We start from the raw sequence: 26,208 nt of genomic DNA, 5'->3' as shown, positions 1-26,208 counted from the left end.
AGCGTAAATTAAGAGCGAGATAACGATGTCCCCAATACTGAAGAGGGATATATCTGAACATTATAGACAAGCTAAAAGACTCGCATCGATAACTATTGGATCGACTTCAGATACCCCAAATTACGAGAACTACAAGCCGATTCATAGTGCAGATGAAGGATTAAACGGGACAGCATTCAATGGAAACGCGGGATATGCGAGTGGATCTTCAGCAAGACAAGGTATAGGAGTCGATGGAATTGAAGATGAAAGTGCTTTTCCAATTTGGAAAGGTAATACTTCACCTTGGAAAGGGAAAGGGAAAGCGAAAGCGTTACCCAACAACGAGAATGAGGAAGAGGAGGAGCATGAACGTAAGATAAGGGAGATGGAACAATATGAATTGAATCAAGATCAACAAGACGGTTTATTCGATACAATTCCCGATACGGACGATTGGAATCAGAATCAGACGAGACCGATTAAAGGCAAGTTGGATTTCATTGAATCGGAAGAAGCATTACAGAGAAGTACCAAAAAGCTGGGTAAATGGAAAGATTTGAGAAGCCTTCTGTTAGAGGTAAATTGTATTTTTCTACGACAGCTTGTGCGATTGCTGATTCCTCTCCTCTCCTCTCCTCTCCTCTCCTCTCCTCTCCTCTCCTCTCCTCTCCTCTCCTCTCCTCTCCTCTCCTCTCCTCTCCTCTCCTCTCCTCTCCTCTCCTCTCCTCTCCTCTCTACTCTCCTCCCCTCTCCTCTCCTCTCCTCTCCTCTCCTCTCCTCTATACTCTCCTCTCTTCTCGTCTTCCCTTCGCTATCCTCTATACTCTCCTCTCTTCCACCGACTCCACTATTCCCCTCACCCCAATCTCACAGTCAACGCCGTCCCTCCTACTGTCTCTGATCGGACTAGTATTCACCGGTGAATTACTGGAACATCTAGCTCGATGGCGGGTATTTCGTCGAGTCGATGAATTGTTCATATTGGTACCTATGATAGGAAATTTAAAAGGAAATCTAGAAATGTGTTTATCAGCAAGATTAGGTACATCAGCAAATATAGGAGAATTAGATCACAGATTAACGAGAAGAAAAATGTTGATTGCAAATATGACTTTATTGGGATTACAAGCTTTATTGATATCTTCTTTGGCAGCTATGATTTCATTCATACTAGGTTTGTTAACCATTCATCGTTTGGGTGATACACCTAACCCGGGATCATTATCACCATCTTCCTCTCCGAGTAATCCTCTTGCATATCTCAACATTACTAGACCGGGAGAACCTTCCGAACCTCTAGATCCAGGCTTAGCAATGGCAGGTGAAGAATGGCATGAAGGCTATACGAGACCCGGCTGGAAACAATTAGTGATGGTTCTAGCTACTGGAATGGGTGCAGCAGGCATATCGAGTGCTGTTCTAGGTACTTTCATGGGTAGTCTGATCATTTTAGCGCGATGGTGGGGTGCTGATCCAGGTAAGTCGAGCACCCATGTTAATGCCTCGAGGCATACCAATGTACAACCATTTCTTTCGTGCTTGAAATCCTCGCTTATCTTCTCGATCACAGACAACATCACACCACCCGTCGCTGCGTGTCTCGGTGACCTCCTCACTTTGTTCATTCTCGCCTTATTAGGTACCGCTCTTGTAGGGACTATGGATACCGTCATACCCCTCTTGGCAGTCATAACAATGTCGATAGCCGCAGGTTGGTTCACCAGACGAGTGATTAAGAATAAGTGGGTCAAAAACGTTGCCAGAGGCAGTTGGCTCCCCTTGGTGAGTGCAGATCAGATTTCTTGTTGCCAAACACGACAATTGAGATCTATGCCTATATGGGGTGATACGAAGCTGACTGGGGTGATTGGGCGTAGATTGGAGCAATGCTTATTTCAAGTGGAACAGGGATGGTCTTGGCTAAAGGTGTTGGAAAGTATCGTGGGTTTGCTTTGTTAGCGATTTCGATGACTGGTAAGTTGACTCCAATCTATCCTTAGCATAGCAGAAAAAGGATGGTAGTATGGCTGACTTGACTGAATTGCAATGCAGGTCTTACTGGATCGATAGGTGCTATCCATGCTAATAGACTATCGACATCACTTCATACGCTCTTACATCCGCATTCACATCCGCATCCGCGCCAACAACAGACTGAAATCAACACAACCAGTCCTAGAAATTTCGGAAAATCAACTGACCAAGAAGGGATGACACCTTTTCAATCTGCAATGACACTGTATTTAATCGCTTTCCCATGTCAAGCTGCTTTTCTGGTTTTCGTTAGTTGGGCAGGATGGATTGATCTGAGTCTAAGTTGGGCTGGTTGGGTTTGTTATGCTCTCACTGTATGTTAAGATTTCCATTCCCTTCCCTACCCTCCCCTCTTGATCCATGATCATATCGCTTTCATGGACGACTTGGACACTAATAGTTGTGAAATCATTAGACCGGTATCTCACTAGTGCTAGCGCATCGGATGACGTTATTTTTCTGGTCAAAAGATCTAGATCCAGAGTAAGTTCAATCATAGTCTGAGTCCATGAGCAAACTCTCGCTGATATGCCATTATCTCCTTATGATAGCTCCTATACGCTCCCTATACATTCAGCTTTAGTTGATTTTCTCGGTCAGCTATTGTTGATGTTGGCTTATGAAATCTGTATCTGGGAAGGAAAAGACGTTCTTGTTGTCGATTACGTAGGATAGGTAATGCCCCACTCAATATATTAGTCAGCTATATCAATGTATAATAGAACATAATCATCTGAATCTGCATGCATCTTTAGCGAAACGAAATTACTGGTACCTTCATGCATGTCATCAGTCGAAAATTGGGTTTCTGCACATAGGCTATATCGAAAGTGAAAAGCGTCTCTAATTGAATTCGTTGCATCAAGCAGAATATAATCTGGATCATCATGTGGTATGGTACAACGTAAAATTAAAATTCGATGAAGCGGGTTAGGATGTTTGCGACCTATATCTAAGTGCATGGCACGGAATGAGGGCACATCGAAAGATAAGAAAAGATGCCTGCACAATAGAAGGCGATCAATAAAAAAATCAGGGAGATCCGCATTGATTTACCATAAACTTGTATTTGTCATATTACAGATCAACTAAATCACCCGTGGGCTTTTTTTTTCCCATCGGTTCAGCCGTGAGCAGGTCTACAGTTTCTGTTGTCAGCTGATGTGGTTGAGGGAATCGTGCAAGAACGCGAGATCAACGCACCATTTGCAACTTTCTTTTGTTCACCTTTGAGTCCTTCATCATCTGCTCCATGAGCTTTGAGGAATGCTTCGACCTGTTGTATTTTGAACAAATCATCAGCCTGGAATTTTCAGGGAAACAATGAAACCTATTTACCTCATCCATGACACCTTCGTCATCGCCTTCTGGTTCACCTTCATCATCACTGTCACCAATTGCATCAATAGCGAAATTTGGTCTGTGCATCACTGCTTCTTGCGCAGCTTTTACCATTTCGCTTTCTTCCCTATACCTAGCTTCTACTTGTGCGAGCGATCTCTTTTCATCAGGTGTTGCGGTCTCGGTTGAATCGACAGTCTTAGTCGATGTCGTAGATACCGCCGAGTGTGATCTTTGTCTCTGGAATTGTCCAGCTTGCTGAGCAGGTGTCAACAAAGATTCTCGCGCACGTAAATCTGTTGATTGTGATGGTGATATTGTTTGATCGGATGTCTTGGATAAGGATGGTTTACGCCATTCAGCATGTTTGCCTAATGCTGCTCCGAATCCATCTGCAAGTCGGTTCAGACGATTCTTGTTTCTGTGAAGAGTTACTATATGTCAGCTGTGCCAATTCGTTGCGCTCCCCATTCTGCGGAAAAAAAAGATTACTCACTCGTTCGTCACTACAAGGTTCATCAGTCCGCCTAAAAGACCTTCTGACCTTTGGTGTGCTTGGTGATAATCCTCGTCTCCAGTCTGCTCCAATTGGAAGGAAGCGGTCAAATCACTGGCAAAGAAGTTCTCAAGCAATTCGTCGGCTAGAACGACCATTCGGAATGTAGCGAGGTCTATCACAAGAAGTAGTCTGTCAGAAGATCATGGCCTAGAGATGGTGTATAGCTGCGACGCGGCCGCAACTCACTGAGATATGGCAAATTATGCGGTCCAGCAGACGAATTTGACCTCTCCCTTGCTCCGGAAGCAGTCTCTTTATCTCCATTAATGGGTACCTTTTCATCCACGCTTCCCTCAGGAGCAGTAGCATCGCCAAAGTCATAAGCATTGAGGATAAACTTCGATACAGCAGCAAGATATATGTCTCCAGGCTCATTTCGGAAGATGAACTATTCGCTATGTAAGCTGAAACTCGGCAATAAGTGAGAGGTGGCTAGCTTACAAGAAGTGATTCCGATAATTGTATGACCTCATCTTTCGTCAAATACCCATCCTTATCTTTATCATGCTGTATCAAGCCGTCAGCCTGGAAGATGGTCTGCCATACAATGAGGGATCACTTACCAATTCAAAGAACCATTCTATCGATTCCATCAATCCAGCCGTCATTACCCTATCTAAACCAAGTACGACATCTTGTAACGATAAAGTTCCTTGATTCTGTGAATCCCAAGCGAAGAATAATCTGTACAAGTAGAGATAAAATCAGCTCCAACCGTTGTCTTTCATCACTTGCCCATGTTGAAAAAGAAATCAGCTTACCTATCAATCAATTCATGATCCGCTACTCTCCTATCCGTTCTTTGTATGAATGCGTTTGTAGTAACAGTTTCTTCTCTTGCCCAAGTGGCCAACTGAGATAAGAAAACTCTAAAAGTTCTATGATCTATTCTAGTTTCTACTCGACCTTGAGCATCAACTTGTATTCGTGGTTGATCGAACTGATCTCCAGGTAAAGCGTTCCCCGTGTATGTTGAAGGTCCAGCTTCAGGTGAGCATATGGCAGAGAAATAATGATCGTATATAATGCCGATTTGCTCTTTGTTAAATCTGCCTATATTCTTCAGGTTTCTTACTGCAGCTCTCTTGGAGAATTTTTCGATTTCATCAGATATGATCGCTCGAAGTCTTCTTCGTTCGGCCGTTATTGTGTCATCTGTAATTACGTTGAATTCTCGGAATGCGACAACTAGTAACTCTTGGAAATTCGTGATTGCTCGTACTCGTGGATCAGGATGATCAGGATGTGCTGAATCACCAATAGTGGCGAAGTATGACCTCATAAGGTTGATGAACATTCCATCATCGGTGACCTCGAGTAGGGCCTCTCCATTTATCTTGAGAACGGCTGAGAAGAAACGTGTGATCAGCTGCTATGTAAAGCAAAACACGGCTATGATCAGCTCACCGAGACCGATTTGGAATAGCACCTTCACACCCATAGCTAAGACACAATCCACTATTCTGAATGCGAAAATGAGTGGCATGGAATTGATGTACAAACTCAGAAACCAGCTAAAGACAGATAAACGTTAGCTGGTACAAGCTTAATCCAGCAACTAATGTGGGCATGAAAGCTTACGGTAAAGAGGCAACTGATATCTGCACGTCAACCGAGACGAAGTGTTCCTGAATCATAGGTAAACATCGATGTACTAGTGATTCGAACACTCTTTGGTCCAGAAGAGTACCTTCCATCGATGGACTGTAAATGGTGGTCAGCTAATCATTCCTACATTCCTTCTATTTCTAACTTACCTATAATAACCTGGCAAAATCCGGTCACAGAGAACTTCCAATAACCAGAACGCCTGTTCTTCTGACATATAGCTATACACATCGTCAGCTTCAATCACAGGATTGGTGGTAAAACAGCTAACTTACATCAGTAGGCCGGCGACCACAATGTTCAAGGCTTGACAATATCTACACGACCCGTCGTGACTTAGCGTACACCTCTTGGAAAAGGATTAGAAGGGGGTAAACTTACCCGAGTTCCGGATTCCTGAAACTGTAAGCTACTAGAACTCTTCTTAATCTAGCCAGACCCTCCTCAGCTTGATAAGCTTTGTATTCCGGTAAAGATCTATTCAAATCTTTCTCAATCTCATCCGTCGATTGAGATTGCTTTCCTGCGTTTTGTGAAAGAAGAAGACCATACGTCTCGGGATTCGAGAATCGAAGATCTACGAATCAAGCATATACTTAGTCGTGATGAAGATGAAAGAAGGATACGGAGCTGCCAATGTGCTCATTGATTTGGGAACTTACAAACTGATCCAGACATCACTTCCCATAATTCACCTCTCAGTCTCGAGGGTAAACCAACCTGAAGTAATCTTTGAAAAGGTGGATAACGCAGTACTACAAGAATCAGAGCTCGTCAGTGTGGTCCGAAGAATCTCAAGGATGCATGCATACAAGTTAAATTTCTGCCATGAACTATTTTTGCTCAATATCGTTAGCATAATTGTATGCGCGATTTACAGGAGGCACTTCGCGTGAGAAATCATATCGGAAGTCACTTACTCATGAAATATTCTCTCCATAACTTCATTTTACTTCTTTCTCTCATTTTTCTAGCATCACCTGGAAAACCAAAGTGTTCACCCAAACCTCTTTGATATATACCCTTTCCTTCTCCACCTGGACCTCTTAAATCTCCTTCACCATCATGTGCTACTGCCGTCGTTGTCTGTTTTTCACCCAGCTCCGTACCTAATAATAGATGATCTGAGGTTGATTGCACGCCGGCTGCCGTTGATACAGGTGAGGATAATAGGTATTCTGAATACATTGATGGTAAGAATGGTTTTAATTGTTTCATTGCAGACAGCTAGACATGGATTCGAATCATAAGTATGAAAGCACCACCAAATTTGAACGATCGTATAAAGAAGCATGTGTCCACGTACTTGCGATTTCAATGCATCCCTCAAGAGAATAGCGAAATGTTCAGCCGTAGGTAAGAGCGAAGTAAGTTGAAGGATCTATACCAGGTAATTCTCATCAGGTTAATTCACACTATATAGGTCAAATCATAGCTCACAATTCTCATACCATGCCATGTTGCAAGAGACAAAGCGAATACACCAGCTCTGGAGTTGAGTCTAAATATCTTATCCAGTCAGTATGATTCCTTTCACGTCCAATATAGTCATAAGCTCACCTTTCGACTCTTCTGATTGTGTATAGAGGGATAGTACATCTGCAGCTTTTCCTATCTAAGCTTATAAAACATAGAAAAGGTGGCAGTAGACTCAATCGACCGGCCTATAGTTCAGTTCGCGATGCACGAGCAAACATCAGCGCTTTGTCTGTTGTCTACTCCAATCTGTTGTTTTTTTTGAAAAGATCAGTGAACATTTAGGATGTACTCACGTATACCTCCTCTTTACCTTCCACTGATATAACAGCATTGATATCCATTCCTTGTAATTCTTCTTGACCATTCTTATAAGGTCTCTCTCTCAGTTTTACCACTGATGGAGGATCTGAGGGTCCCGGTAAAGATGATTGCGAAGGTGCATTGAAGAAATCACGAGAGAGCTCATCCTTTGATTTCTCGCGGTATGATCGTAAATGAAGTGGCAGAGACATGATTTCGGTTGATGCTCCCCGAGAGGCTGAAGGGGGAGAAAGAGGGTTGATTCTTTTCTCTTGAGGTATGCTTGCTCAGTCAATGACTTCGGATTTGAGTGTTTTTGATGATTGATGAGATAGCAATTATATATATATAGATATATATATGGGAATGTGAAACCGTGGCAAATAACACTTCCCCCGCGTCACGCACTTTATCTGATACACGCGACTAAATGGGAGGATCAGACACAATCAGAGTTGCTATACTCTACGAGTACTTGGCAATCTTCTAGCATTGTGATTCGCAGCATATGGTCAATGCATGGGGCGAAGAGGACTCGTACAGGAGGTCCTCATCTCTAGATCGCTGATGTATGCGGATGTAGGCCCAAAAAAAAGGTAAAAAAAAGCTACTCCAACCATAGAACCAAGTGATGCGATGCTCCTCCACCCATATCTTCCGCTTCTCCGACTCGATGCACCTCTGTCATGCTAGATTCACAAAGCACTTCACTCCACAATCCTGCGAAGACCGATTGTCTTGTTCGTTTCTAGTGACTCCTATCCCACCCCGGAAAACAAGGCGCAGAGACTTGATCGTCTTTCATCCTCCACCTTGAGCGACCCTACTCATTCTGTTCAAATAAGCTTCCCACAATTCATCCACGAATCTCTCATCGGTCTATTCATTCGTGGTAAAATATCAGTCTCATACGTTTGATGGTCGCCCATGGAAAAGTGAGACATACCAAGATCAAATCCGTTAATCTTCTCCTGAATTCCATTTTTCTGTTTTCTTTTCCTAATCCTATACCAGCGATTGTTAATCCTTCGTCTCGTTCTCTGTTTTCTACGCCGTCAACGACTGCTTCTGACATGATATTTCTGGATTCTATATTGATTTTGTAACCATTTGGAGTTCTTGTACCTGGGGTAATGGACGATATAGCAGGGGAAGGTATCACCGAAGACTGATGGGGAGATGGTAAAGCGACGGTTTGAGCGAATGATGCATCTCCAATCCTGTGATAACGTGGTTGTTGAGCTTGGACTGAAGGAGAGAATTGTTGGGTGGGAGGTGGTGTTGGTCGATGATGTATTTGAGGTGGATATTGCTGCTGTTGAAATTGCGGAGGGAATTGATGTACGGGGAATTGATGTATTTCAGGAGCAGGTGGATAAGGTGCAGGAGGGATGTTTTGCATAGGATGAGGTGATTGTACTGGCACTGCGGGGCTGACTTGGTGCTGATGTATTTGTTGCTGCTGCTGTGGCAGCTGTTGGTGTTCTTGTGGGTGTTGTGGCGGGGTGGGAGGAGGAGCAAAACCCAATATACTCATTAGTAGATCATCAGCGGTTTGGCCAGGAGGTGAATGCATTGGAGGTGGAGGAGGAGGCGAGATAGGTAGCTGTGCCTGAGTGTGACTGTTCACTTGAGTCGGTATAGATACAGCTGCGGGTAGTTGAGGAGCTACATTGGCAGATAAGATGGGCTCATTCGATGTGGCTGAAGTCGTAGCAGTCGTTATCGTCGTTGTATTCGTTGGAGGGGTAGGTACAGCTTGTCTAACAGGGGGAGATTGAATGGGAGGAGACTAGAATTTCTGTGTCAGGTTTACCAAGCTAGGTTTCGATCAGCAAGGACAACACATACCTTGATCAGTCCAGCGAATAACCTCGATAAACCATCTTCATTTACAGGTGTAGGTAGAGCAGCCGAATTATCTGGTGAGGAAAGGACATTTGGCAAATCAGGTCGTTTTGAAGGCTCTCCGCATATCCTGCAAACCATATCATTTCAGGTGGATGTAGGATGTGAGATGAAGCCCAACTTACCCTAAGACAGTCGTTCGAAATCGATCTACAGCTTCTGGACCCTCCGAGAACCAAATTCCTATTCGTTGTTCTGCGAATGGGTGTTGACCCCTCAGCTGTCCCGTTTGCCGTGGTTTCGACAGCTGCAAGAAAGAAACTCACTATCACCTCTTCTGGCCACCTGTAACATTGCTCGATCAACGATTGTCAATTTCATTTCTCCAGGTATCAGAGGTATAGCGGGATTCTTCAGGCCTTGTCTATTTAACATATACAGTGACCATTCGGGGGACTTGTCTCTGATCCAGCAGGGACGACACATTATCAGCAGCGTTCCAAGAAGGGAGGTACGCTAGAAGGAAAGGTACGACTCACCTGTTAACAACAAATAAGGGTCCTTCCTGCTTCTGTTTTTCCCATTTCCCACTTCCTTCGTCATAATTGTATATCACTGAATATACACTTGTGTCCAATATCTGCGCCACTGATGGATCAGCTCTTTTGACAGACCTGAAGTTCGTTGCGTTTCTATAATCCAGTAGCTTCTGCTCTTCATCACTCATAGGTGATGTCACTGAAATTGACATGCTGAGATGGGAGAGTGATGTTTAACTTGTTTTGCGCGGAAGTGATATTAGATGCTCGGTTTTACTGAGTGAGTACAGCAATTACGACAGTCTCGCAATGTCGACCTCTCGATATTGATGAAGGTTTCCAGTATTGTTGTCGCTCTGTGGATGTTGGAGGAGAGGGAGATATAGTGATGGCTGAAATGGAACTGGTGATTTGATGATGACAGCTAAAAAGGAAACAAGATATCATCTCACATACCGAGACGCGAAGTGCCACGTGTAAACCATGCATCAATTGGTTTGTGCTATATCGGCATTACCTTTTAACCGGGTGTGATTGGGACTTTTTGATCCGCTTTTATATAAATGTAATTGTAATGGGATTTACCGGCTTTGCTGCTGATCCGGTCCGAGATGAAGAAGGATCAATAACAACCACGAACTACTTATAGAGTATAAAGATATGACGAACGTCTCATTCTTAAATCCCCCATTCCCTCCTCTTCCCCCCAGTCCATTAGCTTGATCACACAGGAATCGACATGACGACTACGATAGAACCCTTCTGCACTTCTATATTGCGAACATTGAGAAGATCACTTATACCTCCGACATTACCTCGTCCGTTACCAGCTCATAATGTATCTTTCACAAAAACACCAAGCGAATCTGCGGTATTGATACCGTTAATGAACTTGAATGGGAAGCCACATGTACTGATGGAAGTCAGAGGAAGAGGTCTGAGGGTCCACGCTGGTGAAGTTAGGTGAGTAATCTCTATATAAATGTCCAATCGTATATCGGTCAGATAGCTTACTATTGCCAAACGACTGATAGCTTTCCAGGAGGTAAAGCAGATCCTGTAAGTGTCTGGTCTAGCTTGACATAGTTGCGAACATCTACTTGACTGACTTGACTGACTTTCTCTTGTTGTAGACAGACGAATCGCTTATTCAAACTGCTTTGAGAGAAGCTCAAGAAGAACTTGCGTTACCCCCGAATCACATCGAGATATTAGGAATGTTAGATCCTGAATACAGCTTAGGTAATAAGACTAGAGTATGGCCTTTTGTTGTAAGTCATGAGATCCTATTCTTTATGTGGTGAAGTTTCGATAAGAGTACCTCCGCTGAACGATCTATCGCAAATAGGGATTCATCCATTCTGATCCACCTCCATTCCCATCAATACCACAAACCTTACCGTCACTACCTATATCATCTTTCGTTCCTAACGAAGATGAAGTATCTTCCATCATACCCTTACCATTATCAGTTTTACAATGTCCAGAAAAACTAAAAACGCATTACTTCAGATTAGATCTAAATAAACCTTATTATAGAATACAGTGTTCAGATTACGTTATACCGCCATCATCCTCCTCTCGCTCCTCAACGGATAAGGCTGAAGGACTAGGAGAAGGGCAAGGAGAAGGAGAAGGGAAGAGGAAAGTCGGCTTAGAGGAGAATGGTGAACTTTCTGATCAATTGGAAATTTGGGGTTTGAGCGGTTGGATCTTGAATAAATTAGCTGAAAGAGCAGGCTGGATCAAGATGCCCCCTAAAGGTATATCACCCGAGGACTAGATTATAGAACCATATGAGGAAGGGAACGTGGACTTGTAGGATCGTTGTTGTAGATTAACATTATTTGATCATCATTAGGTTCGTATATCATCGTGAGGACTCGTATATCATTTTGCTCTCGACATGCTAAATGGCCAGACTGATTTTGGGGTAATGTACAGAAGCTAAGACACTAACTATTCGACTTCGATGCGATGCGATGACAACATGCACAAGTAAAATCGCTCTGTTGTTTGAAAAATGGCTCGGTATATATCGGGGATTCTACTAATATACTCATCGTTGTGCAGATTAAGCATATGCCATCAGTAATGTTTGGGAATCCCCTTGTTCGGGACCTGGCATATTCGACAATTTGGAAGGCTGGATCATGTTCTATTTGCAATTGAAATCGCTCTGTCAGAGTCCCTGTGCTGCTTGGCATATAACATGACTACAGACTCACTAGATAGGCATCTCTGATCATCGAGGCTTCAGTTGGAAGATGTGATATACCTTGATCGGGCATTTCCGTTGAAGACATCTAGATGTATATGTCATGTGAAGTGTTAATATTGATCTCTTACACTCTTCTGACTGTATTGCCGCGGGCGTTGGACTTCCAAAACGCACAAGCATACGGAACGGAACGACTTACATCAGACCAAATAGCACTCCATCTACTTGATTCTACACCTGTGACAGTCTTCTGTTCATCGTCTAGTGCTCTCGGATCCTCCCATTCCCACCTGTTTTCAGAGTCGTCTGAAACAGAGGCAAAGCTTGATGAAGGAAGGTTCATACTGTCATCTGAGATTGAAAGCCATGATTGATCTAGAGTTCTCTCTGTCATTCCCGATTTGGTGGGTGATACCCCATATCCTGGGTCAGGGTCGATGGGAGATATATCTCCTGCAATGAAATAGCTTGAACGTGGTTGTGATATGTTAACATCGATTCCCAGTAATGGGACTTGCTTTCCCTTAGTCAACGCATGGACGTAAACTGATCTTTTTGGTCTTTCCTTGTTTTCGATCCATGAGGCAGACGATGAAGGCGGTATCGAACAACTAGAGTTCACATCTGAATTGCGATCTGGACTCGGGATCGAAGGTGAAGGAGTATGTTCAGGAGGAATAGGAAATCTTTCTAAATTAATCCTATTGCCATCTGATTGTGGCTTTGTTCGAAATAGGAACGATCTCTCCCATTGTCTACCCCAACCTCCTAATGCTAGTGGACTAAGCAAGGTTGGAGCTCTACCTAAAGATGATGTTGATGGGTAGGTGAGAGGCGTAGATGGGGAATCAGGGTCGGAAGTTAAAGGTGGTAGTGGTGAGATCCCATGGTCCGGTGAGTTTCGACAGAAGCAGGATGAGGAAGGAGATGATGAAGATGGATAATTTGAGGTAGGAGATAACGAATTTGCTGCAGAGGGTTCCTCTGAGGAGTCTGACAACGCTGAACATGGATGTGACTCCAGTATAGCTGAACTGAGAACGGGGACTGGTACCAGAGAATGACGCGACGAGGAGGACGAGGAGGTCATCATTGATGATAATGATATTCTGGCTCTGTGCACGGGTCGTATCGGGAATGGAGGGCACTGAGTGATTTTTAATGCTAAGCCAGACCGTAGGGATGCTGCGAGATTCCATAACAACCAATGAATCAGTAGACAATCCGATCTCTACTCTGGAATTCAGAGGAGAAGGCGAACGAACCATTGACGAACACATCTCCTAAACCAGCTGGAACCTATAACAAGATTAATGTTAACATAGTCTCAAGTAATAGCTGAGCGAACAGTCAAAAGTAAAATAAGATAAGATAGAGATTATACCAAACTCACCATAGCTTCCAAGATACCTAACTTCCTTCTGATTTCTTCATCATTCTTGCCTTTACTCCTCTTCCCTTCGATATAATCACATATTGAACTTATCCCTTCTTCTCTATCCTCTACAGCTGGACCTAAATGCTTCAATAAATTCGCCACCTATAGAACGATAAGTAAGCAATCGTACTCGTTATCTGGTGATGAAAGGCAAAAAGGATGGCTTACATCATTCTTCCTAGAGAATAGTGCATCTCTATCCAACCCTATAGTGAACGTATCAATGGATAGTCTGTCTCTATCTCTCGAATACATATCCTGATCCTTGTCTTCAGCTCCTGTGGGAGATGTACGCAGCTGTAGTGAAAGATGAGGTTGATGAGGTACAGCCCGTTGCGATATCAATGCGAAAGGTGGATAGTGGAAAGCACTCGTTGTCAGAGTCAATATAGTTTGATAGGGAGAACCTAAAATCATGGTCTGAACATTCTGATTTACTTTTCAGTACTCATGACTGAACAAAGCAAGAGGTAAAGGAGGATGTAGGCAGGATACTCATGGCCTCCTGTTGAAATCTTTGCGATGATGAGGTTCTGTGAATGTATTCAATGAGATCATCCTGCCATTACGGAGGGGATTGGTCAGTCAATCTGCCATTTGATCAAATCCAGATGAGATCGCGACCCCTTTCTCATACTTCGCACCCGACATCAATGGGGAAAATGACTGTGCGAGTTTCAGCTTTTGACTCCTTTCAGCACTTTGATCTCACAGACATGGCGTTGTTGCATAAGATCCGAGCACAAAGGTACTAAACAACGCCACAATACTATGTTTGTGTGCACTACCAAGTGATTCCCATCCGCAGTACCTGTGAAAAGTGAGAACCCATCCCTCTGCCATCAGGGACGGCTATATTTAAGTGTTTTGATATTCAAGTTGTCCCTGTGTCTATCATATGTGTTGATGTTGTCTCCTGATTTGTGTATCGAGTGCACAGCGTACACCGCCCTATCCTCATGGCATTTAATGCTGTCGTCATGCAAAGGTATCACTCCACCAACCCCTTTCTCTATCTTCTAGACGACCTTCGTCATCTTCTATCTCAGCCAAAAACCTTTCGACGTCTTTACTTTCCAAGGCTCTTTCCCCAATCAAACTCTTCAATTTCTTCAAGGATTTTTCTATTCCACTCCTGTACCTTTCCCTTGATTCTTCCGGCAACAAGTCAAGCTTCGAAGCGTAAAGACATGTTCTCATTTGTTGCAATACAATATTTCTTGCTAGTAATTCAGTATCCCATCCTGCTTGCCAAGGTGTATCACTTCCACCTATTCCACCTATACTCAAGCTCAGACCAGTAGATGCCGGTGGAGCTGAACCTTCCAATCGAAGGAATTTCCATCCTAGACCTTCACCTGCTCTCGCTGCGTAAGTACTTGCGTTATCCAGTAATTGAACGACATTCCGTTTTGCTGTATCATGTACAGGTGCTAATCTAGCTCTTGATAAACTTGCTTTACTAAGCGATGATAACACTGAGGGCTTGAATTCTTTGGGTGTTGACGCACTTGTGGGAAGGTCAAGAGCTGTTCCCAGATGTGTTGTAGCTTGAGAAAAGTGATACCATGCTTGTTGAGCTAACGGACTTGGTCCAACCGGTAAATGTACATTCAAAAACATCATTCTATTTCCGACGACTGTATGTGTATCAGCTAAGATAGTTAATATTTCAGGTCTGACAGTTAATTCTTCAGGTGGAGTGACATCTAAACTACCTAATATGGCGGATAGAGCTGCGATTGCACCTTCGAGTGTGTTTTCTGATCCCATATTAGGTCTTGCTTGAGATTTATATATTTCCCATATTATATTATCCATACTCAATAAAACCTTAACTTCAGAAAGATCTAATTCTGCTTGTCTACCAGGTGGTGATATTTGATTTGCTCTGTCTAATATTGATCGAACTTTCAATTGTTCTTCTTCACTTGGTGTTTCAGGTTCAGGAGTCGAGTCCCACAGCGTCAAATGTAAGTCAATTAGAGACAATACAGTATCTATAAATGTGGATGGAGTAGGTAAATGAGTTTCAAACGTTTCTTCTTTTTCATCTCCATCGTCATCTTCAGTTGAATTCAATTTTGACTCGTCCACTTCCATCGATTCTTCTTCTGCGCCAGATTCCATTTCGTCGACGACTTCTTCAAGTTCAGCAGCGTCATTGTCTTCGGCTGTGGCTTTGAGATATTCCTCTTGTCCATCCATTACTTCTTGTAAGATATCTCTAGCTTCTTCCCTTAATGTTCTAACTTCGTCTACGTTATTTCCCGAATCCAGGTCTTCTAATATGTCAGATAGAGAAGAGCACGATTGGGACAGGTTGAAGGCTACGTCCATACGGAGTAAAGGTGAATTTGTGAGTGTTGTAGCCAGTCGATATAGATCAATTGATCGACGCAGTGGCTTGATAGATGTAGGAGGCAGTAAGAATGATGTGGAAATGGTATACAATGCTCGTGCCCTATCATCATAAAGCCAGTAAGCAGATTGCTAGTTTTGAGTCAATGACATGACTCACTGATTGTAAGCAGCATCGTATGTCTGATGGAAACCTAAAGCTTTCTCGTATAATTCTATTGCGCGTTCATAGAATCTTTGTGCCTATACGGGTGATCCATATAGTGATTAATATTCACTTCATCTTATTCGAGACCATGAAAATGGAGACATACTTTATCACCATCACGATATCTTTCACCTTTTTCTTCCATTTCCACTCCACCTATCTTGATTTATCAGCTCAACCATATCCAATTTCCACTTGTTACAGGGGCTCTTGACATACCATCTAAAGCTTCATCGTATGTATCATAGGTCACTTCCCTCTTGTTTTTACCTGCTTTTTTCGATTGACGTCGATCATCATCTTCGCCACGTCTCTTCAGAGGTCTTTTGGGTGGCATACTATATCTGGTATATCCTTAACTGTTGATATTCATTCCGTATGAAGGATTATTAATGATTTCTTTCGAAGTCTGTCTATAGAGATATTTCGTCCTCCACTTCACTTTTTACAAGGGGAAGCGTGAGTATTCAAGTACACCCCCCATTTAAGGACACTGCCGTGATCGAAGAAAGCGGAGATGTCCGAATTGTCACTGGTTGATCATCATCCGGCGACCGGAATGCCGAGTAGACAAACTTGTTGATAAAATGGGATGTATTGAGACCGGAGAACCATATTGATAATGGTTTCAGACACAGGCAGTGGGAAGAAAAGTACTGTATCGTCAGCACATGAACACGGTAAGACCATCACACAAAGGTCTTCAAAGTACTGTCATCACAATCCATCTCGCGGCACTCTAGACCCCGGCCAATAGACAGACATGTTGTATTACCACGAACCCCCTACACCTTTCTCTGATCATACCTACAAAGTGGATCAAGGCGTTTCATGCGATTTACGAATTTGGCCCTCTGATGTAGACTCAAACTCAAGCTCAGGGGTATCGTCCCCTTGGATAATGTATGTTCATGGAGGTGCTTTTTGTGCAGGAAAACATTATAATCCAAATGCATGGGTAATACCGACATTTCGACCACGGGGGTGTCATGTCGTATCTGTTTCATATAGATTCACACCTCATGTCTCACTCTCACAGCAAGTGGAAGATTGCAAGGATGCTTTCGAATGGTGTAAAAGCAATTTATCAGAAATAATCGGCAATACAAGTTCAGTGGATATAGATAATTATGTCCTTATAGGTGAATCCGCTGGAGGATTGATAGTTTCCTTATTGCCTTTCTACACAATGAATCCATTACCACCAAAAGCTATTGTTAATATATATGGTCCGACGGATTTGACTTACCTATCGTCGACATCTTCAACTCCGATAAATCCAGTTGAGATTCAGCCTTTATCGGGTGAATTTTCGAAAGAAGAAGTGGTCGAAGGAGCTAATTCCAGGGATCCAGCAAAAGCTTTAACTGTTTGTCCCTTTGAATTTGACATTTCAGAAGAAACGTATCGGAAAATATGGGGTGTACCGGATTTTCAATATACGAAAGAACAAAGGTTTCAATACGATATTAAGAGACATCTTAGAACTACAAGATCTCTGATGGACGTTTTATTAAGGAAAGAAGAATGTAAAAATGATGGAGAATGGTTAGATAGATTAAAAGTTTATTCGCCTTTACATCTAATTAGAAATGGAACGCTTACGTACCCTCCTACTGCGTTCCTTCATGGAAAAGATGATCCGGTGGTCAATTACACTCAAGCAGAAATATTTTCAGACGCTCTGAATAATATGGGAATTGACACTTTAACTTGTCTGGAACCGGGGCAAGTTCATGAATTCGACAACAAGTATATCGTGAGTTTTTCAGTTGGCGTCATTATCATCAATCTCCTTCAATGCATTTCCTGGCTTGGCTAAAGTGATACATAAACTAACCAATCCTTCCGCTCCGAATTTATAGGGACCTGAAGTAGAAGGCTGGGATACATATATAACTCCGATCGCAGAATTTGTTGAAAAATATATCAAGTAGAAATAGTTCGTCTTGTCAGATTGAGTGCATAGTATATAGACTTGTAAGTAAACCTAGATAAGTATTACATGACGTTGATGTTTATGGTGTTATCATATGGGAGAGGACAGATCATTGATCATAGCTGTCGAACTGTGAACGGTATACTGATGTTGGTGGATGGAATTGACGATACAGTAGAGGGGTCAGGATTGACTGACTCCAACGAGGTTCGGGATGGTGCAGAGGGAGTGGTTGTTTGGTCATAGGTAGATTGATGAGTGATTGCGCCATTTTCATTGATGGTATCTGGCTCTGGGGTGATGACAGAATCAGTGATTTCTGAATGATAGAGTGATTTCTGATGTTCTATTTCCTCATATAAGGAGGGCACAGGTGGTCTATCACTAGACTTTGATTTCGAATTAAATCTCGATCTTGATCCTGCCGAAGGAGCAGAAAAAGGCGCAAAGATTGGACCTGCTCCATCACAGTATCGTCTTGAACCTGGATCATCATCCCAGTAGTTCAAAACGTATTCGCCTTCAGACATGCCATCGTCCATCATATAGTGTATCAGCGTAAATCAGTACTATTCGTCGTGAGTAGATTGTTTCATTGGTGAAGATGGAAATTAGAATGAGTGGCAAAGCTGAAGGCTTGATTTATGCACAAAGTCGTGTCTCGATATGCGCTTCATTTTCGAGTATGAACTGGGCCCATGATGATGACATACTGTGAAAGGATGTATGCAGTGTAAATCCCTGTCACACTCTTTCTGGATATACATCCTTTGTTTGACAAGGATATATGTGATACTTGAAAGCGAAGCACTTTCGTTTGAGTACCCATAATGATCAAGGGTAGATCCATTCCAGTATCTGTTCTTAGGCATGCACGAAGTCTTCTTGAGTGATATTTCAGCTTCTTAGCTGTTTGCGGTCGTGCCCACATGCGAAATGACAACATCAGTTTGATACTCTAAGTGAGTGCAGCGTGCAGTGGGGACCCAGCAGCTTGTTCCTCTTGCAAGCGGCGATCAATCGTCTCAGGCACGTCTTTCATCATGATGTAAAGGAACAGGATCATCCGATGATCGACAGGTGCTATGAATAGGACCCACTCTACGTATCATCAGGGAGGAATGTAACTCAGAGTGGCGGATCAGCGCTTTCACGAACAAACTGTGACTCACACTAAAAAGATGTCGAATTCGATTTTGTAGATCAAATCAGAACCTAAAAGGGTTCAGTTGCCGGAATCAAGGGACATGCTAAAAAAAGAAAGTTTCACATATCAGGAATACAATTTAAGTTTTGCTTGCTTTCCGGCGACGGGAGGGTCCAGGGAAATTGAACCGTGCCGGACAGTCTACTTCCTCAAGCTCAAGGCTTTTCATTCACCCGCAGCTTCCCCCATACGTAGTCCGTAGTATAATTTGAGGGCGAGTGCCGTAGCTTCTTCTGTTTTGCTTCCTGATTCCTGCGTATTTTGGATTGAATACATGCCTGTGTGCTTTACGTGATTGTTAGCTAATCAGACTCATGTGATAACGTGAAAATATACCCAAATGACTCGAATGCAAGCAATAATATCACCAGTCTATTTTTAGAGATAAAGTGATAAAGATGATGGCAGACATGAAGGGGGGCGTTGAAATATACATTCGACATCAGAAACAATATCCAGACCGCAATAGGCACAAAACGTTCATCCTAAACACCACACTCACTCACTCTTCATTCTCCACAAATCATGATCTATGGGGTAAAGAGATATTCATGAGTAAGAGAAATGATGTTACAAATAGAACATACACCGGGTACATATAAATTTAGACCTAATCGATGAATCAATGGTATTTTATTGGACCTGTCTGTATTGATGGATCATTAGACCAGTCTACTTCTCGTAAGCTGGTCCATTCTGAGGGTCCTATCCTCTTCCCTAAATTCACCAGCTACATTTTGTATTTCGTGTATCACTTAACATCATTTTACAATTTTACAAATTCCAGCGCAGTCAAATCATGTCATCGATCTACGCCTTACGCCCCCTCCTCTTTGTAACATGACTTAAGAATCAAAAATAGATATATACCAGTTTATTTTAGGCATCCTCATTACGATCGAATAGGAAACATCAGTGAACATGTCACAAGAGGACTTTATATAGGTTAGTCCTACATCAACTCATGTATATATATACACACATATATTGAACCTCCTCTCAGTGACTGCGCTTAGAAAAACAATAACAACATTACACTGATCGATTTCACACATTTATCACACTTTAGTCATTTCCGCTTCATTTCCTCCGCAAGTCACATCTAAGTTTTCCCCAGTTTTTTTAGTTTCCAAACCGATTGTGAAACCGAGGAAATTGTCACACGAGCAATAGCGTCGCACGAGCAAGATAGGTTATTATTGGAGTCAGAGAGAGAAGATAGGAGAAACTGCGGTTCTTTCTGGGGTTACCGAACCGCAGAGATTCCCTTAAAAAATCCCAAGCGAAAAGCAGAAGTAAAAGCATTAACAAGCTTGTTCAACTTTTATCAGATCACGCGCCTTTCTTTAGATAAGGAATTGTAAAAATAACTCCAACTTGAACTTGGAAAGAGACTACGCAGGACTACGTCTACTACGGGGGTTTTCATTACCCTAACGACAAACCTACAGTAGTGCCTCTCGGATTGCCCGAAATCCATTTTTAGCTCAACGAGTGCTGGTATTTGGAGGAATTACTGCATAGCAATTTCGAAGCAAGGATTGGTATCGGCCCCGAATTGATAGCTTCTATAGAAGCTGCGAAAAAGAAGAGAAGTACCAAAGATGATCATAAGACCAAGAAGACTGCGTACGAAAGTATTTGGATACTTGATGTATCCATTCACATCATCAAATGATTACCATACTACCAAATCTACTTCAATCTCGTCTAATCCATATGCTATCATACCTTGTTCACCAACATCAAGTATATCAAGTATAGACTCTTCTAGTTCAAAATCAACATCCAGTGAAATGTCAGAAAATGTTGAAGGCGGTAGTAGTAGAAGAGAATCTTTTCCTATGACAATACCTTTTATACATACTTCGTCTTCAGCATCATCCTCGACGTCATCTTCAGATCGATCTTCATCAAGTTCTCGAGATAGAGATAAAGGATATCAACATGGTGAAGATGACGAATATGAATATGAATTTGAAGGTGAACTTTCAGAATCAACAGGTTTATTAGGTTTTATACCTATGCCGAAATGGAGTAAAGTGAAAGAAGAATTACCATTTCATAAAACGACGTCAAGTAGGAAGTCAGTCCGGAATAATCGAATATTCCTTCCCACACTCGGAATAATTTCTCTTACATCTATAGTGATCGTTCTGGTATACTTCTATGTCGAATTTTACGCTGTAGACAACTCGGCAAAGGAACCAGTATACCTTTCATCGAGTGAAGAAAACGCGACTGAACCAATAGTCATGGTATCCAATTGGACGACACAAGTAGTAGAGATTGTCAACGATCCAACGCATATCTTGATACCACCACATGAGCTTGAAGAAGTACAACTACTGCCACCTATTCACGATCGATTACCATACGATGTATTGGAAAGTTACTTTTCAACAGGAAAATTACCTTCAGATTTCAGCTCTTTATCTACCGATGCCACACAGCAACCTTTAGATATGGTATATCTTTTCGTCAATGCCACTTCGCCTTATCTTCAGGAGAACATCCTAATCGCTGAAACGGAAGAAGGGGTCGATGTAATGAGCAAGAAAAGACATTGGAGGGATAATGGCGAATTGAGAGGTGCAGTAAGATCTGGTTTAAAAGGATTAGGAGAAAACGTAGGAAAACTTCATGTCATTTCGGCAGATTGGAATTTATCAAAGCAAGATAAAATCAATTTGGATCTTGATGATTCGTCAAATGCCGGTTGGCGAGTTGGTCAAATTCCAAAATGGTTAAATTGGGATACACAAAAATCAACACAAGGTAAAATCAAATGGCATTTTCACAATGATATATTCAGACTTCCAACTTTATCCAACGGAGAGAAAATCACACATTCCGCAGCAACAACGGACCAAGTAGAGATTGTTCAGCTCGATATCAACGAAGATATCGTAGATGATATAAACCCTGATGATCCGATGGGGATAAATAAGAATGACACAGCATTGCCTAAAAAAGCCAAAATCGTTCCTCCGACACCTGTACAAGTGAACTGGGAAAACGAAGAAGAATGGAAAGCACTTGCTCTGCCAAATTTCAATTCATTCGCAATCGAAAGTAGAATGAGTTGGTTAACTGATGTTTCGGAAAATTTCATTGCTCTAAATGATGATATGTTTATACTTCGATCATTGTCAAAATCAGATTTTCGACATCCGCTATTAGGTAATCTTATCCGAATGGATGCTGGATTATTGGTTGATCCCTCCATGACACCTATGCAACTGACCGATTCGGGTGAATGGGGTGCATTACAACATGCCAACGAGTTGTTATCGAAACGATTCCCTTCAAGAAGACGAATGTATTTACATCATTTACCCAAAACTCAATCTAAATCAATATTACATGAAGCTGTAACAATGTGGAAAGATGAACTGAGTGTAGCGTCATCAAGAGAATTTAGGGAAAGTAAAAGAGGTCACGGCGATGTCGAAATGGCTTGGTTGACAACGAATCTCAGAATTGAAAGATGGAGGGAAGCATTACTTTGGTCTTGGATCGTAGCTAAAATAGGTGGTGAAGATGGTGTTTGGACAAGGGAATCGAAAGATCAATTAGTCAAGTTACTCGATGTCAATGATGGCCATATTTCAGGTCACCAAAAGATTATCATTCAAAGAGCAGATAGGATGACTTTGGCTGATACACTCGAATTGAATGATCAAGCTGGTTGGCAAAATCCTCAAGCTTCAAGCTACCAATTTTGTAAGTCAACATTGTTTCCACCACACTTTGTGACGATCTAAGTGAAGCTGACACGCACTTACGTTTTCAGCCTCTCTTGATGGTCATCTCAACCTTCTTTCGGATGATATATCGGGTCGATGTACATTCAGCCTTCAGCAGTGTCTCCCTTATACCTTCTTCTTCGAAAACGCCAACAACTTTTCCGCGACGGATATTTTCACCCATATGGCTTTTGCCGAACCGGCTTGTGGAGATTGTCTGATTACAGCTTTGGTACACGCTTCCGGTCAAAGAGGTATTGAAGCATTCCTTCCTTCACCAGATCAAGTCTTCTATCCTCCTCAAGATCAAAAACAAAGAGATTGGAAAACGAGTGAACCGCTCTTACCACTTACGGACGATTGGGAAACATCGGATTTCTCATTGAAAGCCAATCTTTTCCCAGGACAGGATACCTGGTCCGGTGCATTGCAGAGGATAGACGGTGGTATCGAATTGCGAAGATGGTGTATCAAGCTCTTATCCAGATATACATATACATTCGGTAAGTCCTCCTTCATCCCAAACATTACAGGATTTGGAACGAAACTGATAATATTTTATTCAGCTTCTACACCATCACGATTCTCAGCGATACACAATTATGGGCAACTCAAATCAGCGTTGAAATCTGTCGATGCCACACCTGACTTAGCTATGTTCTGCGTCAACGATGATCAAGGTGACACAACAGACGGAAAAGCCAAAAGGTTATTCGGAGGATGGATGGAACTGAACTTTGGTGGCGAGATCGAAGGATTAGACTGGGAAAAGAATGATATCGAATGGGATCATCCTACAGATGAAGAGGTGAGAAGTTTCAATGATGAATTCGAAGATGAAAGTGGAAATCACTGGGTTGAAAATCAAAATCGAAATAATATAGAGGAGTACTACATATTATCATCAAGGAATAGATATATACAAAAGGCGGATGTTTTGTTGGAAGAAGAAGAAGAAGCTCAACCACGTCGTAGTGATCAAATCAATAGATTTGGTTGGGACGAATACCCCGCACATAATATACCTGATGCTCATTGGTGATTCAACGCAACCCATGAGTATCACAATCATCAATTTTGTAAATAGCATCATTACCGTTGTAGATACGTAGACCTTCTCATCATAGCATCTGCATAGCATTGCATTGTATTGTTTGTATTCCACCTGAAATGAATAAATATCATGCAAATATCTCGACCGAGATTAAAGGAGTTCTCTGACTCAAAGGAACAGCGCCTTCCTTATGAGGTAGCTTCACGCTCGATCGACCGACATCTGGAATCTGCCCAAGAGCAACGACCGACATGTTTACTCGCAGTCCGTGATACAAAAGGCTTCTGTTGATGTGATTTTGTATGGTATGCAAAAGTCGTTTATTGTTGTTGTTTCGGAATATAAAATCATGGTGATGGTAGTCTTTTTCGTTGTTGTTCCTGACTGACATGCTTTTATTGTTCTGACAGTCATAATTACCCGAAAAGGTGAAAAATACAGAAAGAACCCTGAGAACATCATTGAGAATTCTTTTTATTGTTCTTCATTATTGCTCTGTACTGTATTGTTCATTAGTGTTCATTAGTGGTTCAAAGACAAAAGGACAGATGCGATGTAAAGGTGCATGACAAGAGGTGCACCAGTTTTGTTGTTCTCCTGCGCTCGATCGGTCCATCTAAGGGGCACTTGAACATACTATAAATCAGACAGGATGGAGTATTTTTCTTCTTTTTTGTCAACGTCTTCTCAATCTACAAACTGATTTTCAACTCCTTACTACCAATTCTCATACCAAGATACGAAACGAAATAATATGGCACCTTCCAGGTCTATTTTCCTTGAGATGAGCAAAAGACAGAATGAAACTAGTACCGAAAGTGGTAGTGGATCAAGTACAGCCGGTGTTCCAACTTGTGTTGTGACTTGGTAAGTGCTCGAATGACCACTCAGACTACCTCAATGAATTACAGCTGACTTGCTCTATGGGATACGCAGTATGGGTACAGCGCCTACTACAGAATGCTCGGGACCATCCGACTGGACTTGTCTTTGTGCTTCGAGCGATTACATCACTGCCGTAGGAGTAAGTTTGACATCTGCAAAGGTCCAAACGCGCCATCGCTGATCTCATCACGCAGCAATGCTGGGCAACATCTTGTTCTGCAGAAGACGCAGTATACGGTCAAGCCTATGCTTCTCAAGCTTGTGCATTCTATGTGAGTTCTGCCTGAGCATGTGAACAAGTTCAAGTGAAGTGAATAAAGCTGATAGCAAATATAGGGAGTACCTTTGAATGGCACCGGTACGAGCACCGGTACAACGAGTCCAACGTAAGTAGATAGCGATCTTCTCAAAACCAACCAAATCAAAGTATTGACTTTGGTCTCTTGCTTTTCGATATGAAAAGTGCCACGGAAGCCATAGGTACACCAGATCTGTCACCACCTCAAGTCCTTTCATCATCCTACATTAAGGTCCAAGCTATCGTAAGTAGCCAGACCGATGTCACTCCTAGTGAAGCGAAGAGCAGAGTCATGACACGTGCGAAAATCGCTGACGGTGTACCATTGTAATAGATGAGCTCGATAAGTTCATTGTTGCTTGCCATCGCCTTGATCTTGGGTCTGATGTCTTGTCGAGCAAGGTATAAGAGGGATCAAGCCTCTTCTCAAAACAGGTAAGTCAATGGCACCGCAAACAATTGACAGACTAATCGTCGAATCATATTGATGTATGAGTTTTACCTGGTATAGAACGTGGAACGGAGTGACCGGACTCACTTCCATGGATTCAACAGCACCGACTAGCAAATCAAGATTTTTCCGATCAACACATTCATCAGGCTTTGAGAATTCCAGAAATGCAACATCTACTTTTCAATCTGATAATTTCGGGGTCACTTCATCGAATTATGGAGGAACGACTTTAGCCAATTCACCTCAAGGGCAATCATTCAGTGGCGATGGCAATGGCAATGGATTGACATATCCTGCTACTACTGCTTCCAGAGGATTTACCAATCGTTTAACTTTGGCCGAGATGAATAAATCCGAAGAATGGGAATTGAATGATGTTAAAGGAACTGATAATAGTCAGACCGATTTAGATGGAATGGGTATCGGTATAAGTCCAACTAGTTTTGAAAGTAAGATGGAATCTGAATTAGAAACTAGATTGAACGAAGGTAGTACAGTAGCTTTAAACGTTCTTCCTAAAGAAGGTGATGGTAGAACTCATGCTATATAATTTCAATCGGGATCACTGTGGATATAGATTCGAACGTATATTTATTCTGTCGTAGAATTTTCATCAGGATGTTTGGTATTTTGGTTTCTAGGTCTATGTGAAGTCGTATGCAGAGAATTAATGTCGAACAAGCTGTCCACTGAGCTGATCATCG

At 42.2% G+C, this 26,208-nt stretch overlaps 10 protein-coding genes across 10 annotated transcripts; 5 read left to right on the top strand and 5 right to left on the bottom strand.

Annotated features, from left to right (window-relative positions):
- Nucleotides 1-25: 25 nt before the first annotated feature.
- Nucleotides 26-2,691, top strand: IL334_001649 (uncharacterized protein; the record flags this gene model as incomplete). Its single annotated transcript, XM_062933404.1, has 7 exons — nucleotides 26-559; nucleotides 856-1,459; nucleotides 1,553-1,764; nucleotides 1,860-1,956; nucleotides 2,035-2,330; nucleotides 2,432-2,499; nucleotides 2,568-2,691. The coding sequence occupies 7 exons, from the start codon at nucleotides 26-28 to the stop codon at nucleotides 2,689-2,691; spliced, it is 1,935 nt and encodes a 644-aa protein (XP_062789455.1).
- Nucleotides 2,692-3,093: 402 nt separating this feature from the next.
- Nucleotides 3,094-7,515, bottom strand: IL334_001648 (uncharacterized protein; the record flags this gene model as incomplete). The annotated part of the gene is made up of 20 exons (XM_062933403.1): nucleotides 3,094-3,155; nucleotides 3,220-3,292; nucleotides 3,355-3,778; nucleotides 3,854-4,028; nucleotides 4,103-4,304; nucleotides 4,358-4,423; nucleotides 4,480-4,600; nucleotides 4,678-5,263; nucleotides 5,324-5,430; nucleotides 5,498-5,620; nucleotides 5,674-5,745; nucleotides 5,800-5,841; nucleotides 5,906-6,101; nucleotides 6,187-6,279; nucleotides 6,337-6,357; nucleotides 6,445-6,751; nucleotides 6,831-6,905; nucleotides 6,965-7,025; nucleotides 7,085-7,188; nucleotides 7,297-7,515. The coding sequence occupies 20 exons, from the start codon at nucleotides 7,513-7,515 to the stop codon at nucleotides 3,094-3,096; spliced, it is 3,129 nt and encodes a 1,042-aa protein (XP_062789454.1).
- A 589-nt stretch (nucleotides 7,516-8,104) lies between these two features.
- IL334_001647 (uncharacterized protein) lies at nucleotides 8,105-9,902 on the bottom strand (the record flags this gene model as incomplete). Its single annotated transcript, XM_062933402.1, has 6 exons — nucleotides 8,105-8,182; nucleotides 8,250-9,095; nucleotides 9,155-9,281; nucleotides 9,337-9,406; nucleotides 9,478-9,614; nucleotides 9,691-9,902. The coding sequence occupies 6 exons, from the start codon at nucleotides 9,900-9,902 to the stop codon at nucleotides 8,105-8,107; spliced, it is 1,470 nt and encodes a 489-aa protein (XP_062789453.1).
- A 527-nt stretch (nucleotides 9,903-10,429) lies between these two features.
- On the top strand, nucleotides 10,430-11,473 carry IL334_001646 (uncharacterized protein; the record flags this gene model as incomplete). The annotated part of the gene is made up of 4 exons (XM_062933401.1): nucleotides 10,430-10,653; nucleotides 10,725-10,749; nucleotides 10,824-10,961; nucleotides 11,039-11,473. The coding sequence occupies 4 exons, from the start codon at nucleotides 10,430-10,432 to the stop codon at nucleotides 11,471-11,473; spliced, it is 822 nt and encodes a 273-aa protein (XP_062789452.1).
- A 291-nt stretch (nucleotides 11,474-11,764) lies between these two features.
- IL334_001645 (uncharacterized protein) lies at nucleotides 11,765-13,766 on the bottom strand (the record flags this gene model as incomplete). Its single annotated transcript, XM_062933400.1, has 6 exons — nucleotides 11,765-11,848; nucleotides 11,919-11,996; nucleotides 12,111-13,096; nucleotides 13,177-13,210; nucleotides 13,305-13,451; nucleotides 13,518-13,766. 6 exons carry the CDS (start codon nucleotides 13,764-13,766, stop codon nucleotides 11,765-11,767), a joined length of 1,578 nt encoding a protein of 525 aa, XP_062789451.1.
- A 561-nt stretch (nucleotides 13,767-14,327) lies between these two features.
- On the bottom strand, nucleotides 14,328-16,255 carry IL334_001644 (uncharacterized protein; the record flags this gene model as incomplete). The annotated part of the gene is made up of 4 exons (XM_062933399.1): nucleotides 14,328-15,813; nucleotides 15,871-15,953; nucleotides 16,025-16,074; nucleotides 16,138-16,255. The coding sequence occupies 4 exons, from the start codon at nucleotides 16,253-16,255 to the stop codon at nucleotides 14,328-14,330; spliced, it is 1,737 nt and encodes a 578-aa protein (XP_062789450.1).
- Nucleotides 16,256-16,681: 426 nt separating this feature from the next.
- On the top strand, nucleotides 16,682-17,855 carry IL334_001643 (uncharacterized protein; the record flags this gene model as incomplete). The annotated part of the gene is made up of 2 exons (XM_062933398.1): nucleotides 16,682-17,677; nucleotides 17,784-17,855. The coding sequence occupies 2 exons, from the start codon at nucleotides 16,682-16,684 to the stop codon at nucleotides 17,853-17,855; spliced, it is 1,068 nt and encodes a 355-aa protein (XP_062789449.1).
- Nucleotides 17,856-17,973: 118 nt separating this feature from the next.
- IL334_001642 (uncharacterized protein) lies at nucleotides 17,974-18,402 on the bottom strand (the record flags this gene model as incomplete). Its single annotated transcript, XM_062933397.1, has 1 exon — nucleotides 17,974-18,402. One exon carries the CDS (start codon nucleotides 18,400-18,402, stop codon nucleotides 17,974-17,976), a length of 429 nt encoding a protein of 142 aa, XP_062789448.1.
- A 2,266-nt stretch (nucleotides 18,403-20,668) lies between these two features.
- IL334_001641 (uncharacterized protein) lies at nucleotides 20,669-23,855 on the top strand (the record flags this gene model as incomplete). Its single annotated transcript, XM_062933396.1, has 3 exons — nucleotides 20,669-22,790; nucleotides 22,861-23,316; nucleotides 23,380-23,855. The coding sequence occupies 3 exons, from the start codon at nucleotides 20,669-20,671 to the stop codon at nucleotides 23,853-23,855; spliced, it is 3,054 nt and encodes a 1,017-aa protein (XP_062789447.1).
- Nucleotides 23,856-24,621: 766 nt separating this feature from the next.
- IL334_001640 (uncharacterized protein) lies at nucleotides 24,622-26,054 on the top strand (the record flags this gene model as incomplete). The annotated part of the gene is made up of 7 exons (XM_062933395.1): nucleotides 24,622-24,734; nucleotides 24,804-24,891; nucleotides 24,947-25,024; nucleotides 25,089-25,138; nucleotides 25,216-25,294; nucleotides 25,385-25,485; nucleotides 25,562-26,054. 7 exons carry the CDS (start codon nucleotides 24,622-24,624, stop codon nucleotides 26,052-26,054), a joined length of 1,002 nt encoding a protein of 333 aa, XP_062789446.1.
- Between the last annotated feature and the right edge of the window lie 154 nt (nucleotides 26,055-26,208).

This window comes from Kwoniella shivajii, chromosome 2 (genome assembly GCF_035658355.1).
Source record: "Kwoniella shivajii chromosome 2, complete sequence".
Classification (NCBI taxonomy): domain Eukaryota; kingdom Fungi; phylum Basidiomycota; class Tremellomycetes; order Tremellales; family Cryptococcaceae; genus Kwoniella; species Kwoniella shivajii.
The sequence above is the reverse complement of the archived record's forward strand: the minus strand, read 5'-3'. Positions and strand labels throughout refer to the sequence as shown.